At 37.6% G+C, this 19,796-nt stretch overlaps 1 protein-coding gene across 1 annotated transcript; it reads right to left on the bottom strand.

Moving 5' to 3' along the window:
• Positions 1-673: 673 nt before the first annotated feature.
• On the bottom strand, positions 674-18,934 carry LOC132125460 (diacylglycerol kinase zeta-like). The gene is made up of 34 exons (XM_059536900.1): positions 18,670-18,934; positions 15,775-16,763; positions 14,052-14,160; positions 13,830-13,925; positions 13,569-13,646; positions 13,430-13,486; positions 13,287-13,355; positions 13,137-13,208; positions 12,485-12,601; positions 12,155-12,226; positions 11,969-12,064; positions 11,800-11,882; positions 11,664-11,724; positions 11,236-11,349; positions 10,823-10,963; positions 10,582-10,660; positions 10,402-10,457; positions 10,237-10,299; positions 9,677-9,750; positions 9,189-9,300; positions 8,905-9,104; positions 8,292-8,392; positions 8,066-8,145; positions 6,917-6,986; positions 6,657-6,697; positions 6,386-6,576; positions 4,702-4,809; positions 4,322-4,390; positions 4,192-4,223; positions 3,697-3,746; positions 3,488-3,608; positions 3,368-3,404; positions 3,147-3,246; positions 674-2,162 (listed from the first exon to the last, which is right to left on the bottom strand). Exons 2-34 carry the CDS (start codon positions 16,716-16,718, stop codon positions 2,046-2,048), a joined length of 3,810 nt encoding a protein of 1,269 aa, XP_059392883.1. The 5' UTR covers positions 16,719-16,763; positions 18,670-18,934; the 3' UTR covers positions 674-2,045.
• Between the last annotated feature and the right edge of the window lie 862 nt (positions 18,935-19,796).

Below are 19,796 nucleotides of genomic sequence, written 5' to 3'. Positions count from 1 at the left end.
TTTTTTACATGTACAATTAGTCTATTTTATTTTGTTAGCTGATTATTTTATTTGTTTCCTCTGTTTTATTCTTTATTTTAGTAAATGTATTATGACCTGTCCCTTTAGAATACATTCTGAATTACTGTTGTTTTGTTTTGTTTCTTTTCCAACATCATTCTGTCTCCGTGTGTGTTTTCAAACACTTTGAATTGCCATCGTGGAGGAAATATTCTATAAACATAACCCAGTCTATCTGCATATTACATTATATAATTTTTACCATATTCTCTGTTCAGATGAATTTGTGTGAATAGTTTTTTTGACTTAACATTCTATCTACCAAATTTAAAATGAGCTGAAGTTGAACTGAGGTTAAACTGATTTAAAAAATACATTTACGTCCTTTCCCTATTCTCCAGGAGCTAGAGCAGGACAGAGAAAACTATAGGCTTATCTCCGAAATGATAAATGAGTCACAATTGTCAACACATCCATCATAGCCGGTAACTCATTCAGACATAAAGACCTCCTAGGAAGAGGCAGAGTTCAACATTACACACAGTTTACCACGCCGTCGCTGTGCAATGAGAGAAAGATAATGATGATGACGTATGCATTCACCACTTAATACATCAATAATCTCAGTCAAATCAACCTTATAATCAAAGTAGATATTCCAATAACAAATACGTGTTTTTTAAAGTCTTTATTTCTTTTCTCCCAAGTAGACAGTAACAGTCCAACCCCGAGAACAAATATATGACTTCTCCTCTAACAAAAGTCTTATCTACTCTTATAAATAAAGCATTATCTAAGTTTATGTCACATACAAATGAAAGACCTTTATATCAGAACATACTGTTTACACATTTTTAAAATGTTTGACGGATTATATACATGTATCATCTATTTGGAATTGCATAGCAACTCATACAAAGCACTGACAAAATACATATTCTATCATAATGACAGCTCACCACAAACACACTATGGCAACTTGTAAAAAAAAGACCAGTTTCCTGTCTCTTTTATTATTCGAGCATTTAGTCAATTGTACAAGTAACATAAAGTGACCTGGTTGAATATAGAAGAATTGAAACCGCAGACGATGATATAAATATATGTAAATAAATGGGTAAGTCTGTTACCCAGCCATTTGTCACTGAAAATGTGATATCTCATCTAAAAACATCTAAAACATGTACTTAACATGCTCGATTTGGCCGGAAACCAAAACCAACAGGTTCGCATTGCTGCATGACTTCATAAATTCTGTAAAGAACCTAACATTTTCATTTAAAAGTATAGCAGTCAGTGCAAGCAATCTATGCTAAGAGATATGATCACATCCCTGAAGGAAACTTCATTTATTTAGGCAAAAATGTATGGTCATAGGCAAATCTAACTAAGAAAAGATTACAGTTTATAATATATTTTGAATAGAGAACTGATTTAATGCTAAGGTAGTAATTAATGGAATGTTTTTATGAAATTCAAGCATTTACCACAAAGAGAGAAACTGTCCGTAAGCAACAGCTGAGGAAGCATTCTTAAACGCAGGAGGCTATGAAAACAACGTCTCTATCTCCAATCAGAACAAACACGTGAAGTGGAAGCCAAGCTAAACGAAGCCTCTATGGTTACATAAAATCTGTAAAACTATTAGATATGCAATCTGAAATTCAAACATTAATATTACATAATCAGAAGCAGCAAAAGCCTCTCCTGTTAATCTCTCATGAGGTTTGTCTGGTTTTCTTTATAGTAGTTATAGTAGAAGCCACTTTCATACATGGTATTTCAGCCCTGAAATATCCAACATTTTGCACATTGGGTCCTAAGGAGCGGAGCCCTGAAAGCTGGACGTGACGTAGCAAAGTCATGCATTCTAAAACATGACACAAACACTGTCTTTTTGGCATTACAATCAATACAGAGAGAAACAAACTAATTTCCGCACCCATGCTGCCTCATAGCATCACTAACGTGTGGCCGCACCAGATAAACCGGCCACGGGAGAGAGCAGATAAGACTCGGATGGAAAGGATGGTTGTGGAGGCCGGTCACACAGCCGTCTCATGGTCCTCCCTCTGGATCATCTGGTGGTGTTGCCGGTTTTCCAAGTAAGCGGCCAACTCCATGTCTCGAGCTCTTTCTGCATACATCTTGGAAGTTTCACCCTGCAGAATGAGGGTGACATTTTTTTTTAATCAATTAATTCGATTTTTTTGTTGTTGTTGCAACTTTTTAGTGGCATGAATAAATAAATAAAATATATAATATAACAATATAATATAAAACAGAATACTTTTTTTGCAATTATACACAAATAAAACAAACTTTATATATATATATATATATATATATATATATATTTTTTTTTTTTTTTTTTTTTTTTTTTTTTTTGCCACCTTTTATTTAGAGTATGCTATAAATAAATAAATAAGATGTATTATAATAAAATGAAATTTTTACAATTATAGATAAAATAAAATTATGATAATGTAAGATACGGGACTTATTTAATTCATTCCTTTTTTTCTTGTTTTTTCCACCTTTTTATTTTAACACATGCTTAGTTGTATAAATAAATAAAATAATAATACATGTTTAACAAAGTAAAAAAAAAATGCTTATTTGAATATTGCGGGATCTGTGAGATCACATTGTCAAAATATATTAGCATATGACCTCCAGAGCAACACGTCAGCGATAGTTACACATCATAGCATCATAAGCCCCGCCCACTGGTGTTCTGTCATTTATCGGTATTCATTGGACAAGGACTTCGCGTCGCGTCAAAAAACAAACAGAACACATTATAATAATTTATACTGTCTCCGGTATTCTTGACGTACTGCTGACAACAGAACAAATGGAAGAATAAATGGACGTTTGCTTAGACACATCCAGCTCGTTTCCATCTGTAAAGATTTCAAAAGATCCTCAGCATCAGCAACAAGTGTATGATTTATTTTAATGATGTCCCAGATCATGTTGGAGGATTATATGTTTATTCGGAGCATTTGACTGCAGATTGTTTTGTAAACGAGGCACAGTGTAATGGTGAGCCCAAGAAACATTTGTTGTGGAGGAAACAGCACTGATAAGTGGTTTAAGTGTTTAAATATCCTCCAAGGAAAGGTCCATGTGAATGTTCCCACCTGTAGATCTGTCTTCATGAGGGATGCTCCGGCCTCCACCAGGTAATAGCAGATTGTTCTCTGGCACAACGCAGCTGCCTTATGCAGGGCCGTCTCCCCTCTGAATAAAAAACAGAGAAACACCTCCTAACCATGAATGCCAATCAAATCTAGCTCCTTTATCCCTTTCACCATAAATTAAATGGAGTAAAAGATGCCGGAGTGGCTCCAGCACTACTTACGTTGATTTCTCTGTCACATCAAGGATGCAAGCCGGAGCTGTTCACCAAAAACAGTGAAAGATAATTAAAAAATTAGACGCCAAAAGTCAAAAATAAAAAAATGAAGCCCAACCAACTCACCGTTATCAATGATATACTTCACAATATCTTTACTGCCTAAAACCACTGCATGATGGAGGAGGGTGCAGCCAAAACGGTCCTGGACCAACAGGTTTGCCCCGCCTTCATGCATCTGAACCAGCTGAGAACATGAAAGACCAGAAAACAGGCCTGTGACGTCTGGCAATGCTAATGTATGATAGTGCAGGAAGAGGTTATTTTATGAATACCTTTTCGAGGTTGCCAGACTTTACGGCATCTAAGAGCAAACTGATTGATTCTGAAAGACATCACAAAGACAAATATGAGTGTTTTAATTGTACAAAATGGCTCTAGGAAAGGATAGAAAATGCATGAATATGTGATAATATATTTTGTTAAATTATATTTGATAAAATACTAATACTAATAATAATTGTATATTTATAAGAGTTTATTTTATTCTTTTTTTTTTCAAATAAATACATTAATACAATTATATATCATATCTAAATATACTCTAAAAGAAATTTACTCTAAAAAAACTTTTTTTGTACTAAATTGGTATACTTCGTAATAAATTTTAAAGTCGTTAATTTACAATAATCTGAAAATAGTTTATTGTGTATATATATATATATATATATATATATATATATATATATACAATAAACTGTAAACTATATATTACAGTAAACTATTTTCATATTATTATTATTATTAAAATATATGTAAATTGTGTGTACCTTGATCGCTGTCATTCCAGCCCGAATCTAACCTGTGAAATTAAAATGGAATATTAATACCGCTATTCATAATCAAAGCCAACTACATTTGTCTGTCTCCCCAGCGATGATTATTAAATACTGTATGTACCTTGGCACATTCACTGAGTCCTCATCAAGTGTGTTTGAACGATTCACATTCATCATTTTTGCTCCCCTCCTTCAAGATGAAAGACATTGGGCAAAGACAAGCTTATGTAAGATATTCATTTGAAATGGATATCTTCTGCCCCTCTCACGAACAAAAAAAATGACATGGTGCAATGGTATATTTCAAAGTACCGTGGTATTATTGTGCCAGTGTAGTGCACTTCTGTAGCAGATGGGCATTACAGAGCCCTAGTTATGCACATGGATTCATGGGGTGGATAACTTTGTTAGCTTAGTAATGATGTTTGCTATAAAAAGACATCGCAGTGTTGTCATGGAAACGTCTGAATTAGACCACAAAGCACTCAGTTCGAGATGTACCTGCACAAGCCTGGCTTTGTGGGAGTCTCTGGATCGCTAGTTTGCTTGCGTATGTCGCGATCCATGCTCGCGCTTTCCGTTCGGCCTTCCGCATGTGTCTGGTAAACCCTGCGAGAGCATGATGGGATGGACAGACAACAGAGAGGAGGATGTGTTTACATGCAGTGAAGGGCGGGAAACTCATCGTTTGTGAGATTTGTATAATTTACTGTAACAGAACAACTGCTACAATGAGGTCTGACTGATGGGATGTGTTTTTTCAGCGATCCGCTGTGGGTCAGGCAGGGGGAGGGTGAATGTAAACACAGATCAATGAGATTTTAATAGCAGGGGCCTTTATGAGGGACTGTCCTGTCCTGGATGGACTCACATGTGAGCAGCACGCAGATTTGAGCTCGCTCACAGGAGACTCTGGCACAAAAATGGCGCTGTCTCCCCATCAGATGTGCACGCAAATACACGGACTAAAAGACTTCCCCTGAGAGAATAGACTAGAGCTGAAGAGCTGTTTTTTTTTTCAAACAGGAAGGAACACATTTCGGTTCAATCTAGTGTTACGTGTTTACTGCACACACACAAGCTTCTCTAGATATGTATTTATTTGTATTTATAGGTATATATGTATTTCTAAAATAGATATAACAAAATATTTTGATAATTAAATGATTTAATAGTAGTCTAGTGTATTAAGAGGAACATTTTTTAATATAAATAAATATGTTTTGTTATTATTTTTAGAATAAAATTGTACATATAAAATATACATAATATAAAGTAGATACAATAAAATATATTTTAATATTTAAATCTTTAAAATATTTTCATTTCACATAATTATTAATTTATGCATTTATAATAGTTTATTGTATTAATAGTAACATAAAACATACATATATAATGGCAGTTCAAATTTTTACTTTAATTGTTATGCTAACATATTTAGTACATAAAATACTTAGTATAAACTATATTTTAATATATTAGAATATATTTGTATATTTAAATCATGTAATTTATATTTATACAAGTTTGTTGTATTAATATTAAGTTTATTTCTAATAAATATTATAAATGTATATTAAGATAATTTTTTGATGAAAAAAAAATATTAAACTATTTATTTTATTTTATTTTTATTTAAAAAAATATTTCTAATGGTTTCAGACATTTAGACCACATTATATTACTGTATATTATTTTTTGGGATTTCCTAGACTTACAAAAAAGTACTGTGACAGGACTACAGTAATGGCATGAGTTGGTAATATCATGATATTGGGAGATTAGCATATTCATATACCATGCTTTTAACATATTACAAGTCCAAAAAACAACGTCATAATATTACCATGGTACTTTATGATTCTTTTTAGTAAGTGCATCAAATCACATCAGTTGTGCATAATAAAGAAAATTATAATTCTTAGTGGATTCAAGCTAAACTTACATCTGTTTTGGAAAAATCAACAAGAAATTTAAAATTAAAACATTTTTAGTTCCTTATTGAGGGCTTTCTGCACTTTTGATGTTTTTCTGGGGATATTCTCAGAAATTAAACCTGCCTACACACATGACTCTGCTAGTCGACGGTGTTTAAATCATCTGCCAGAGTAAAAAGCGACATAACATTTAACCACAGTTTAACCACAGATTTTGTCATCTGAAGTGACTCGTTTCAATCTACCTGCACAGTGGAGAAGGTCCGGCAGAGCAGGCAGGAAAAGCAAACTGGTCTGTGCTATTGGAACATCCCCCAACACTTTCCATCGCCCCCGGCATTCCGGGCGACGTGCCCACCGTCTCCTTGGTGACCAGCTCCGGGTCCAAGATGAAAAGCTCATCCTGAGAGATCTCCGTCACATAGTTCAGATGCTCCTGCAGAGATATGCAATGAAATCTACACGGTGTGACATGCAACACAGATGTAAAAAGTCAAAGTTGCCTGTTGTAGGTACCTGACCGCGGTCTATTCTGTAGAAACGGTCTGCTGTAGTAGCTGTAAACAATCCAAAGGTGGAAAAATCCGATTATGGGGTTCGCAAACATCACGCTTGAAAGTTTTGGAAATGTCAAGAGCAATGAATCTCACAAAAATGAATCAACATGAAAAGCCTAAGTTATGTACTGTATAATTACAACACTCTTTTTTGTTTTTAGATCAAATCTATGCTGTTTTTTTTTTTTTTACTTTTGGAACTTGAAATGCTCTACTTACAATCCAGGAAGCACCATTTTGGTGAAAGCTTTGGCATATGCAGTGTCTCTGTATTTACACCATCCCCCTCCTAAAGAGAGAAAGACAGAGAGAGGAAAAAAATACACGGAGAAAGTGCAAGTGAAAAATGGCTCTTGTCCAAAATGAACTCACTGTGTGAGTTCAATTAGTCACAATGTGTTTTTCTGACTGTAATTGAACAGGAAGTCAACGTGCAATCGCTGTCACATGCTCAATATAACATGTCTGGCATGAATATTGGCAATTATAGTGGAAAGCGACTCTTAGAAGTCACAAAACCAGTCTTAAGCGTCAATTTTTAAATCAATTTGATTTAAATTTAAATCTATGTGTCCCTGAGCAAGACACTTAACCCCTAGTTGCTCCAGAGGCGTGCGACCTCTGACATATATAGCCATTGTAAGTCGCTTTGGATAAAAGCGTCAGCTAAATGAATAAATTTAAATGTAAATCTAAATAAGCTTTCCATTGATGTATGGTTTATTAGGATCGGACAATATTTGGCTGAAATACAACTATTTGAAAATCTGGATTCTGAGGGTGCAAAAATTTCATAATACTGAGAAAATCGTCTTTAAATTTGTCCAAATTATTTCTTAGCAATGCATATCACTAATCAAAAATTAAGTTATATATTATATATTTATGGTAGAAAATTTACAAAATATCTTCATGGAACATGATCTTTACTTAATATCCTAATGATTTTACTAGAGTTATCTGACTTATAAACGATTGAAACATTATTTTGTCTATAAGAAGTTGTTGGGGTTGTTAAAAAGGGTGCTTCATGCCAAATGGGCGGAGTTGAAAACAAAAGGGCTTGATAATGTCACTCAGAAAGGACAGTTGTTTTGGAGGTGGAGCAAGTTATTGTATTTTGATGAATGATTACAAATACAAACTTTTTTTGGGATAACATGCACAGATGAATAGTTTTCAAAAAGACAAGTAACATTGATTAAGAAGGTCAAAAGTTGATTCTGAGTTCATGTTGACATCAAGCCAGTCTTTGACAGTTCAGATCCTCCCCTTAACCTCTGCAAATAAAGAAGGAGTTTGTAGCCAAATCGGCCTGTTGGCACATTTCTAACCAGGAATCAACAAGCTGAAACAAGCTGAGAGCACCTCATGTAGCCTCTCGATATGCAACCGGCACGTCTCCAAATCACTGTTCCCAGGAACTGTAATTATCCCCATAGGAATCGCTGAGAAGGTGAAGGGAAAGAGGAAACACAGGTTAGGGTCGTGTTTAAATTAAGTCGTATTTGAAAAGCAGAAGCTTTTCCCGGAGTGCATGAGTAGGTTCTCAGAGCTGTGAAAATGAGAGAGGATGAAGAGAAGAGATACTCACAGGCCTCCCTGAGCTGCTCCTTATCATAATGAAGAGCTTCATAATCATGCATGCTGATACGGTTCACCTGGATCTGCACTTTCTCTGTGATGGGCTGCTGACTACATCCATAAAGAGAAAAAACAGTCATTTTCCATCCATCCAGACAGACAGACAGACAGACAGACATATGCAGACCGTCAGACAGACAGACAGACAGATAGATAGACAGACAGACAGTCAGACATAGTCAGACAGACATATACAGACAGTCAGACAGACATAGACAGACAGACATATACAGACAGACAGATAGATAGATAGACAGACAGACAGACAGACAGACAGACAGATAGATAGACAGACAGACAGTCAGACATAGTCAGACAGTCAGACAGACAGACACAGACAGTCATTCAGACAGACAGACAGACAGACATTCAGACAAACAGACAGACAGACAGACATATACAGACAGACAGACAGACAGACAGACATTCAGACAGACAGACAGACAGACAGACAGACAGACATATACAGACAGACAGACAGTCAGACAGACAGACAGACAGACAGACAGACAGACAGACATATACAGACAGACAGTCAGACAGACAGATAGACAGATACTGACTCATATAGTTGTGGTAGAGAGATTCTTCTCTTGGTCTTCTGCAGCATGTTGGCCTGGTTCCTGAGGGTGATGTGTATGACAGATGGAGCCAGTCTACAGGGTTCTCCATCCACCTGCACAGGAATGGGCTTAAAGGTTGTCAGGGTCACCTCTTGACACTGATGAAGCCTCTCGCCATGTCCTCCAACCTGCAGCGTCGCCTGTAGAAAGAGAGCTGCAACATTTGGATGGATTCAAGGGGAAATGTAGAACAAATCCATTAAGGAACCAAAGCCAAATCTCACCAGAGAGGTCATGGTGAAGCCAATAACCTCAATGAGCCCATCGTCATGTTTCTGTGGCCCAAAGTCATTGTGCTCACTTGGGTTCCCCCATGGCATCGTACCAGCGCAATATCTACAGAACATAATGCCCAGCTCAGTCAGGATAATCTCATTTTAATGAACTCTAGACTAGGTTCTTGTGTCTAGATTATATTTTATCCTGGAATAAACGTAATTTGGAACAACAAATCTCTTTTTATAATGAGGTTTTCAGTCCAAGTTTCCTGTCATGGTTTGATGACATGAAATTTGATGTCACATGGATGAAATGGTCTGACTGGCAACTTGAGTAAAGTTTTGTTATTTCGCAAAATAAATGTTGTTATCCCAAAATAAAGAAGGTCTATATCAAATAGCGCACAAATTAACACAAGAATTTACATAGGTTCTCTTATATGGTAGTTACATAAGACATTTGTTTTGCACAGTTCCATATCAGGTCAGTTTACCTGGGGATGTTGAGGAACAGGAGGCACTGCAGTTTCATATCCTGCACTTTACTAGTTAGATCAGTACCATCACACTGCACAGGAAATAAGAAAAAGCATATGAGGGAACATTCTAAGTATTTGTTCCATTATGTAAAAGTGCTTGCATATATGCATATTTATTTACTGTGATCATAAGCACTTAATTTGGTGACATACTATTTTTGTTTTCATTTTTATCACAGTAATCAACAGAAATGACTTTATTTATGTGTGGTTTAAGTGATAAATATATTTTATTCTGCTTTTCTGAAATGTAAAACCCTAAAGCTTTTTGTGTTTCTAATAAATTACATATGCATTATTAAGATACTTATTATTTATTGGTGTAATTTTATGTAATGTTTAATTACTAGTTTTTATTAATGTATACATACAGGTACACATGCATAATTTTTAAGTATTATTATTTTTTTATCAACCTTCATATATAAAATAAAACAAAAATATTTAAGTTTCAAATATCTTGGGTCATATAATATAAAAAGTGTGTATGTATACATATATACAACTTAACGCACCACAACCCTGATGTGTTTGGACAGATCTTTGGAGCTGCGCATCAAAAAGTCTGAGAAGGCTGTCTACAGAGGAGCACATGTATTTGAGCAAATATGTTAAATTTTATACATTACAAAAAGAGTGAACTAAAAATCTATATGACTGTATCGGACAGACACACTTACCCCTGCATAAAACATCTTATTGCGAAGTCGACTATTGAACCGTTCTGGTTTAGCCTCTGAGGAAACAAAACAACATCTTAGATCTTTGAATCCTTTCACAAACCGCAGATTTTACATGCAGTATGCAAACCTTCACTTCAGAAACCAAATATAAAAAATGACACAGGTGAGTGAGCACACCTCGGGATTCGTGAAACTCTAAGGTCACGTGTGCATCAAATCCAAGGCTGAAGTAATTGTTGAAGACGTCAATGGGAAGCTGAAATAGACACAGAGAAGTCATTAGCTCCCCCTTACCATTCATTTCAACACAAAAGAGTTTATAAAAACTCTTTACACTCCTATTCCTGCTTGACTTGTAAAGCTAGAAGGATGGTGGTCTTCTGCTAAAGTCTAGCACCCTCTTCTGGTGTCAGCTGACCTTGTCGGTCTGGTGTTCGTCTCTCTCCTCCTCGCTGGCCTCTAAATTGGGCTCCACGCTCAGGTTCCATCGGTCCAGCTGGACGATGTTGCCGTCTTCTACATGGGACAAGATCTTGGACACCGGTTCATCCGTGTAGCCCTGAAAGTCAACGAGTACACACATGTAAAAAAAAACAAATCAATGAAAAGCTTGGAAGGGTTAACGAATAGTGGGACCACTTTCTCGTTACGCCACTTTAAGAATGTATCAGAAGTAAAAATGAAAAGTTTAAACCACAAACCTCATGCTGCAAAGCAAAACTTGTGGTTATATTAAAATACAGGAGTTTTTTCTTAGATTTGAATGTCCGAGGAAATGCACTAACTAAGGTTTATTAGAACATTACAAACAAAGAGTATTCAGGTTCGTACCCCGCCCCAGTTGAGAGTCCTGGCCAGGTCATTTCCTGTCCCGAGGGGGAGCACGGCCACAGCGGGTTGAGGGTTCAACTGGAGCTCATCCAGGACTGAGAGAATCCACCCAACCTTTTCAAAGAGAGCATATAAATTACATGATTGTCCCTATGAACTTCCTGACCGAGGGTAGCATGATGAAATCTAAAAGCAATATCTGAGAGATTGGCTCGGATCAGTCAGTGTTATTTTAGTAGTGCTGTTATGCCTGATACATTTCAATTTTACCTGCACTTGAATCAGTTTCAAGTACCTGTCGAGCATGTCGAGCACATTGCACCGTTGAAAACATTTGCATACTGTGCACATACTGAAAAAGTATGAGCAGAAATGATATTACCCTCCATCCGGTTCTATCTAGACAAGAGCGCAGATATTTGACTAACCGTTCCATCACCGCCACAAACGAGGATACGCAGGTTGGGCACTTTGCTGTACATTTCTAACCTTAAAAAGAGGAAGAGAAAGTGTAAGAGGACACGCTCAAAGTTAAGAAAGAAAGTTTAATCTATCAACTCTTACCCCTCTCTCGGACCTCCCTGAGTGAGGTCGAACACTTGCCGGGGGTTCAGGTACCACATGAAAGAGCGGATAATTTTAGTTCCCTTTATAGAAAAGAAGAAGAAGTGCTATTAGGTGGCTGTAAAATAACGTTTCTGTGCACTAGGAACTTTTGAGAGTCGCTTCTGACCTGGTTTCCGCCACTCTTCGGATTGACAAACACCAGCAGAGGCTTCATGAGCTGAGAAGGAATCGCTCGCACAATAAAGTGCTTCCATTTGCCATCCTGCAGAGAACCAAATATTGAAATCTCATCATATATAAAAACATATGACTTTTATTTGCAAACGTTCAAAGGTTCAGAGGTGTTTGCTACCTCTGTGGCTTTCTTGCAGGGTTTGGTCTTCAGAGATGTTTTCTTCTTTCTTTTACTGCTCTTCAATGATGCCTGTATAAGGACGTATGCATTTTAGTGTTTACATTTGAGCTCCTTTCACCATGTCCACACCATAAAACACTGCAGCATAAAATTACATCACTATTAGTACTTTAGAAATGCATTTGGAAGATATTCATATATATATATAAGGTATACATTCAAAGGTTTTAGGTTGGGAAGATTTTTGAATGTCCATTTGTTCAAAAATACAGTAAATATAACCGTGACATTTTGTATGAACCCTGTTTTCTTCGAGTCAGGTGGTACCTGCTGTCTGCGGACTCTGATGATCCAGGTCGGAGGGATGATCACAGCCGCGTGAGCTCCGAGGGAACACGTCTCTTCGATTTTCTGCAGCATGAAGCAGGTCACCTTGTTGTGATACTGTAAGACACATAGCAAAGTGCACTGACTGATGTTTTATCATACTGGAAATTGTCATCATGCTATGCATTACTTCCACTCAAACGTTTTGGGTGTTTTTTGAAAGAAGCATACAGTAAAAACAGTAAGGGTGTGAAATACTATTGTAATTTAAAATATATTTTTTTCTATTTTAATATATTTTAAAATGTAATTTATTCCTGAAATAGCAAAACTAAAGTTTCAGCAGCCGTTATCTTCAGTGTCACGATCAGAAATCATTCTAATATGCTGAAAACAGTTGGGTTGCTTGATATTTATGTAAAAAAACATAACAAAGAAAAATACTTTAATGTGTCTTTTGATTAATTGAATGCACCCTTGCTTAATTATATATATATATATATATATATATATATTTTTTTTTTTTTTTTTTTTTTTTTTTTTTTATATATATATATATATATATATATATATGTATCTTTCTGCCTCTAAACTTTTGAACAGTAGTGTACCATTTAAAAAAAACAGATTTTATCAGATGTGCAACACTTACTGCTTGCTTACACCAAGAGCAGCTGATGGCCACAATATCTTTACTGTGGAAGGAGAATTTCTGCTGGAAACCCTGAGGAAAGAGTGAAACTAGGCCATAAATACTTTCTGGATGACTACATGTTTCACATTTTATGAGTCTTGCACTGACCTTTCCACATTGCCGGCATTTTCCATCTTGTCGTCTCCTATGGACCCAGTGATGTCTCATGTTTGGAGTCTGAAACACAGACCAGCTCAGTTGTTTAACAAAACTAAATGATTAAGCTCATTTTAAGGGACAAAATGTCTTACCTCTCGGACATTTCTCATCCCTGGATCTTTAAATGATGGCTTACATCTGAAGTTAATCTATGGGGAACAGTAAATTTCATTTGCTGACAAAAAAAGTTCAATACATAGCACGTTTTTCAGCTTACAACAATCGTCTAACCTTCTCCAGCTGATCCATGCATACAGTGTGAACAGCTATTTTGCAGGATGCACATTTGTGGCGAGGAAGAGATTTTTGCTGAGAAAACAAAAAGAAACACAAGGATTGGCATTTTAGTAATACATCTGAATCTGTGTTTATAACCTCTCACCACTAGAGGGAGCGCTCGTGCAGGGATTTTTACAAAAGGAAAGACACTACAGTAAACTAATCATTGTGCTGTCGATCGTTTAAGATTAATAAAAAATATGGGTCATTTACCAGTGACTTTGCAAAACAATACGTCTCTCCAACGTAACAGAAGTCTCCAGATGGACTGGTCTCAAACCACACGTGTTGACCAAACTGGGCATTTTCCTGAGGAAGACAACTAACCAGTAAGTTAAACAGAAGTTACAGAGATTAATATGGATTACTGTGTCATGCCAACTGCCATTGAGATAAATGTTAACTTGTTTGTTGAAATACAAATGAGTAACTCACAGTCCAATCCACGGTGCTGCAGATCTCTTTGTTGGGTTCACATTTGGCTGGTATTATGGTGCCGGATTGGGCAGCATTGTCCTGCACACCAGTCTTGGCAATGGCTTTCCTGACAAAAACAATAACAGTGACATTAAACACACTGTCTGTGTCCATCATATCCTAAAAAGTCAGTTATATTTAGAACACTGATCAAAATAAATACAATTATGAACATTTTTCCCTGAAAGGGTGGCATTTTATTTCACACAGGTTTTAACCTGGACTGCCTTGGGGTCTCTTTGAATTGCATTTGTTTAATTACATATCAACCATAAGACTATTTTCACTAGCAACCAACAACTAGAACTATAGAAGGTGGCTTGGAAATATATAGGTTTTAACGAATTTAATCTGCTTTCAGGACTACCACAATACACTGTGGATACCTGATGTTTAGCCTATGTCATTAAGCTCACCAAATTTGGAAGATACAGCATTGAATTTTATACTAAACGACAAAATGAAAATTGGCTGGTCCTAAATATAACTTTATCTATATAGAATCAGCGTTCATGCTAAATTTTAATACAATAGACAAGTGCAGAAACACATGTGTACTCTCCTTATACAGGAACTCTGATGCAATTATGACTATGACAAGAATGTTGCCAATGAAGTTTATGCAATGAAACCTTGGGAAATGCATTTCTAAGGGCAAATATTAGGTTCATATGTTTTTTTGTAATCCTTTTGTAATCAAAACCTTGCTCACCCTGACCTTTGTGTCCTAATCCCTACAGAGTGAATCAGTGAAGCTTAGCAACCTGTTGATGAGAAGCCCACTGTGTGATCAGTAACGTTGATGAGTCACATTACCTCGCTATGGTAGCAGCTGCGCTAATGAGCGAGCGCCACGGTGCTCATATCCACGGGATGGAGAATGAGAAGGTCAATGCAATGAAAAGCTGCATTGCAACTGCCTGCTCTCGCATTCAATATAAATGTTGGAATGCTTGAGAAAATACTAAAGATATTGACTTGGAAGTGCTGAGTTTGTAAGTGGAGATTCACATGTATTGCAAGTCATAGTAGCTAATCAGAAAACCTGTACATTCTGGTGTATTTATTTGGTCTTCACTGAAACATCAACTATTTAGGGACGTTCATACTGACAGAAATTTGCAGCGGCAAAGTGGTTGGACAACATTCATCTTCATCAAGAGTGCGAAAATAAATTGGCCTAGGTCATAATTAGTATCTTTGGCTGCATCTGAAAGCAGCAAATGCTACCTACACAGGCAGCATACAGTCTCAGAAAAAAAAAAGTTCAAAACTGTCACTGGGGCAGTAAGCTTTCAAAAGGTCCTAATGTGTACACTTTAAGTAGCCTACTAATATGTTATTTGAAAGGTACTAATATGTACTATTGAGGTGCAAATATGATATACTGTACCTTTTAGCTTGTGTACCTTAGGGTACAGCCCCAGCTTTGTACCTGTGCTAAAATAGGAAGGCAAGAATGTAAATCTGAGTAATAATAACTGAGTTTCGGGAGTTACCTTCGAACACAAATGCTGCCTGCAAGTCATTGACTGATAGGGCAGCAAAGCAACAAGTCAACTGTCTAAGCTTTTCTGCCTTTGTGTTGTTGTTCTTGCATTTCATGAAACCCTACATCTAATTTAAGAGCACAGCATGAAATAATAACAACTAGACACAACAACAGAATGGTTCTACATACGACAAGAATCCACTCCAAGACTCCAGCCTGGGATCGTAATAAGCTCCCAGGAGAGGATTGAGAGTCGCATGACCCCTGTAGCAGGTAGAGCTTCTTCGGTTAGGAAGTGGCAGGCCTCTTCCTGGCCAGGGGCTTCCCGCTTTTGAAATGGTGGAGACCCGTCGACGGCGCCTCCTCTGGCTGCTACGGTTGTAGCGGCCGTGCGGTCCCGGCTCCGCGTAGCCATAATGTGACGAGTTCCTCCGGAGGCAGCGGGGAACTCGGATCAGCGGGTGGGCCTGGACACGCTCTGCCACCACGGCCAGAGGAAGGCATTCCTGCTGGCATACAACAGCAGACTCTTTGATCTCCCAGTCTGACAAATCTGCCTCCTCTAGGAACTCCTTGGGCAGCCCTGAGTAGTGACTCTCATCTGAGTGGCCGCTGGAGTCCTCGCTATCACTGTCGCTGTCACCTTCTGAAAGAAGCACATCTGTGTGACTCCTGAACTTCGTGCTGCATCCCTTGAGTTCCACTTGCCCTGGCAATGGACTTCGGCTCTCCTCATCCTCTTCCTCCTCTTTTGTCATCTGAATTAAGCTGGCCAGCAGCATCGATGGGCCCAAGAGGTGTGTGTCTATATTGCGGAGCTTGCTCACCTTCTTCCGGCGTACGGCAAAGCGAGGATTGGCCTTCGGGGTGGTGGTGCTGGAGCGCCGTCTACCACTACTTTTCTGAACCGGTTGACTGCTAGTGATTCGAGGTAAAGCCTGAAGTTGGACACTGGATCGGCGTCGCTGGGTCAACGCGGTAGATGCAAGACCTACACTGGAGCGTCGACGGGCACGGCTGGCTGGCACTGCAATGCTTGGCCTCCTGTGTCGACAGGGTTCAGGTACATGGCCATCATGAATGTCTTCTCCTGCTTCCTTCCTCTTAAAATGGCGCCGGAAAAAAGTGTCCATGGTGGCTGGAATAATACAGTTCTTTTTCTAAAGTTCCCCCTGAGGCTGTTGATTGAAAACGCAGCTGGTCAGCATAGATTAACCATTTTAGCACTAAGTTCTAAAACTGCTGAAAGCTTGTTACATTGACCTCCATTGACCAAGATTTAAACCTAATCCTTAAAATGGAGATTATCTAGTTTAAACGAACACATGCCAGTGCTTCCCGAAATGGTAGAATTATAGGCAATTATATTAAGAGAACATAAAATAACCTCATCGACATCAGACTTCACAACTGAGTAATCAACTGAGATAGCATGATTAGTAGATCTGATCTACCAAGTATGTCCTTTTGGTTGAAAACCCTGATGTGACTCCACAACATCACAACATTACGTACAGTATATTTCTCCTTTTAGGAGGGTCGTCTAGACATGAGTTTAGACTGGTGATTAAAATTATTATGAATTTGGAAAGCTAACTCCGCCTGTCGTGGCACAGATTTTCCTGGGGTTTACACCAGGACTATTTGTCTTCCAAATCGCGTTAATACTAGCAAAGCCAGTTGATTACAAAGGTGCATTGTGAGTTCACGGGTGATGACATCATGTCATAATGAAGTGAAAGGCACTCAAGGAAATGAGGCTCTGCTCAGCTCATGAACGTCCTGATTATCAACACGGGGATGTCCAGGGCAGATTATAAGGGCTTTCTGACCCTTCAGTAGTGACTGACTGGACTAATTATAGCAATGTAACTAGTCTATCTCATTTAGAGTCGGATTTGACCTAGACACAACTCTCAGGGTAAGTAATGATGCTATTGGTGCTAAGTATTTTGTAGCAGCAATATTTACAGTAAACACGGTATTGTACTACAGAGGAGGTGACAGTACATGTATATACCCCCAACTGCTCCCCGGGCGCCGCAGTATAAAGGGCTGCCCACTGCTCCAGGTGTGTGCTCACAGTGTGTGTGTGTGTGTTCACTGCTCTGTGTGTGTGCACTTTGGATGGGTTAAATGCAGAGCACGAATTCTGAGTATGGATCACCATACTTGGCTGAATGTCACATCACTCACTCACTCACTCACTCACTCACTCAAACATTACAGTACAAACAATTGACTGAAAAAAGATCATTGCCAATTGCATTAAAAAGATATTGTGTCCATACTAAACACTTCTGTGTTAAAAACAACTGTTCTTGCTCTCCAGGCAGAATAAGGAAGTGACACTCAACCAAAACTAATTACTGTCAGGGTCATCTCTAGCAATGGTATGTAATTAGTGAAGTGGGTTCATTTAGTACCAAAATATGCTCTTAAACCAAGAGTCTGAGTTTGTGTGTGTGTATATATATATATATATATATATATATATATATATATATATATACATATATATATATATATATATATATACATATATATACATATATATATATATATATATATATATATATATATATATATATATATATATATATATATATATATATATATATATATATATATATATATGCTTGAAAACTATGTATCATTTAAATGCTCCCAGTTATTATTGTTTTTTGTTTTTATAAATTGCATGCAATATATGTAATGATATATACATATAATAACAATAATAATAATAATAATAATAACAACAACTTTACTATATGTTTTCAGTAGTATTTATAAGAAATACATTATAGTATTTCTCAATATAATAAAAAAAATCATTAGCTACACATATCATTTGCTTACGTCTGCTACGTTTAAACAGATTTACATTACACAAAGCTTTATGCATGTAAAAAGATAAATATTCATAACAGTACAACAACTGGTCCAAACTGCTAAATGTCCACATACAGTACAAACACATACAAAACCTCCCTAAACACTAAGTTCTAAAGCTTAACTCTGCGTTTATGTCCAGTTTTTAGTCAATATCCAACAACAAAAACTAAAAAGATATTATACGACCTGAGAATTTAGCTCCCCGGCTCCTTCCCTGACCGTCCCCACACAGTGAACTGACAGAGAAAGTCCAAGAGATGGACAGGTGAGACAGCCTCCCACACACACACGCACACACACACACACACCAGATGAACTACACACAACCCAAGCCTTCAGGAAGAGGAGCCCCACATCCACCCACAAACAACACAGCACACTGGGAAGCAGCAGCACACATCACAGAGGAAAGAGTCATCGACTAGGCAGGAGGTAACTGGTAGGAGGGAAAGCAGGGTGCATCGAAGCCTCCGGTTTAAAATAATGACCAATTATCAGCTTAACGCTGGGAGTTTGTGAGAGACATACACAAGCAAGTTTCCTAGCCTCCTAGATCATGTTCCTGGCACACATGGGGCTGACACCAGTTGCTTTAAAGGAACACAATTAATGGTTTTATGATAATAATCTCCATCGTGAACATTGTGCAAAGCCACTTCTTCTTTTAAACAGACCGTTATGCATTTTGCTTAAGAAAAAGAGGACATAGCACTAATTCTGGCGCAAAACAACCCGCGACATGCAACACCCACAGCTGTGAAGATGATCTGTGTGGTTTAACCCACGAGAGCAGCCTCACGTCTAAACTGTATGTCGGTTTTTTAACCATTGTAAAGCTAATCATAAAGATGATGGCTTTAGTGTGAACACATTGTGTCTATTCACATCCCCTAATTGGACGACAAGGCGATGCCACTCCACCCCAAAAGCACAATGAGTTTCATTTCCATTTCAAGGCCCTTGTGCTGTTGCATTATGGATCAACAGGTGAGGAGTGAATGCGCTTGAATATCAATTTGGCGACCTATAACGAACATCATAGTTTTGTTACGCCTGTGGTTCAAGCTTTAAATACTGAGCATTAATGTGAGCCACTTGATTGTACCCCTTGTTCTTTGGGGCACTTCTGTGCGTGACCAATGTGCACAGAGCTGGAGACTCCATGTGGAAGTAATTACTGTCTTTTAAGTGATGGGGGAGAAAGATCTGCTGGCAGTTACCATGGAGTTGGACATCATGGCAACCAAACCTGCTTAGCTGTCCTTTAGTCACTGTGAACTTCGCTGGATATAAAAATACACCCCAGCTTTATA

This window comes from Carassius carassius, chromosome 43, assembly GCF_963082965.1.
Source record: "Carassius carassius chromosome 43, fCarCar2.1, whole genome shotgun sequence".
Taxonomy (NCBI): Eukaryota; Metazoa; Chordata; class Actinopteri; order Cypriniformes; family Cyprinidae; genus Carassius; species Carassius carassius.
This window is presented reverse-complemented; position numbering and strand designations above follow the sequence as displayed.

Bases quoted from the DNA above. Each gene is read 5' to 3' on its own strand.
- LOC132125460 (XM_059536900.1), bottom strand. From the start codon at position 16,718: ATGGACACTTTTTTCCGGCGCCATTTTAAGAGGAAGGAAGCAGGAGAA. The intron at 12,602-13,136 runs GTAAGTGTTGCA...TGTGTCTTACAG, and splicing joins GCTCTTGGTGTAAGCAAGCA to TATCACAACAAGGTGACCTG. The intron at 3,609-3,696 runs GTATTCATAAAA...TCATGTTCTCAG, and splicing joins AGTCTGGCAACCTCGAAAAG to CTGGTTCAGATGCATGAAGG.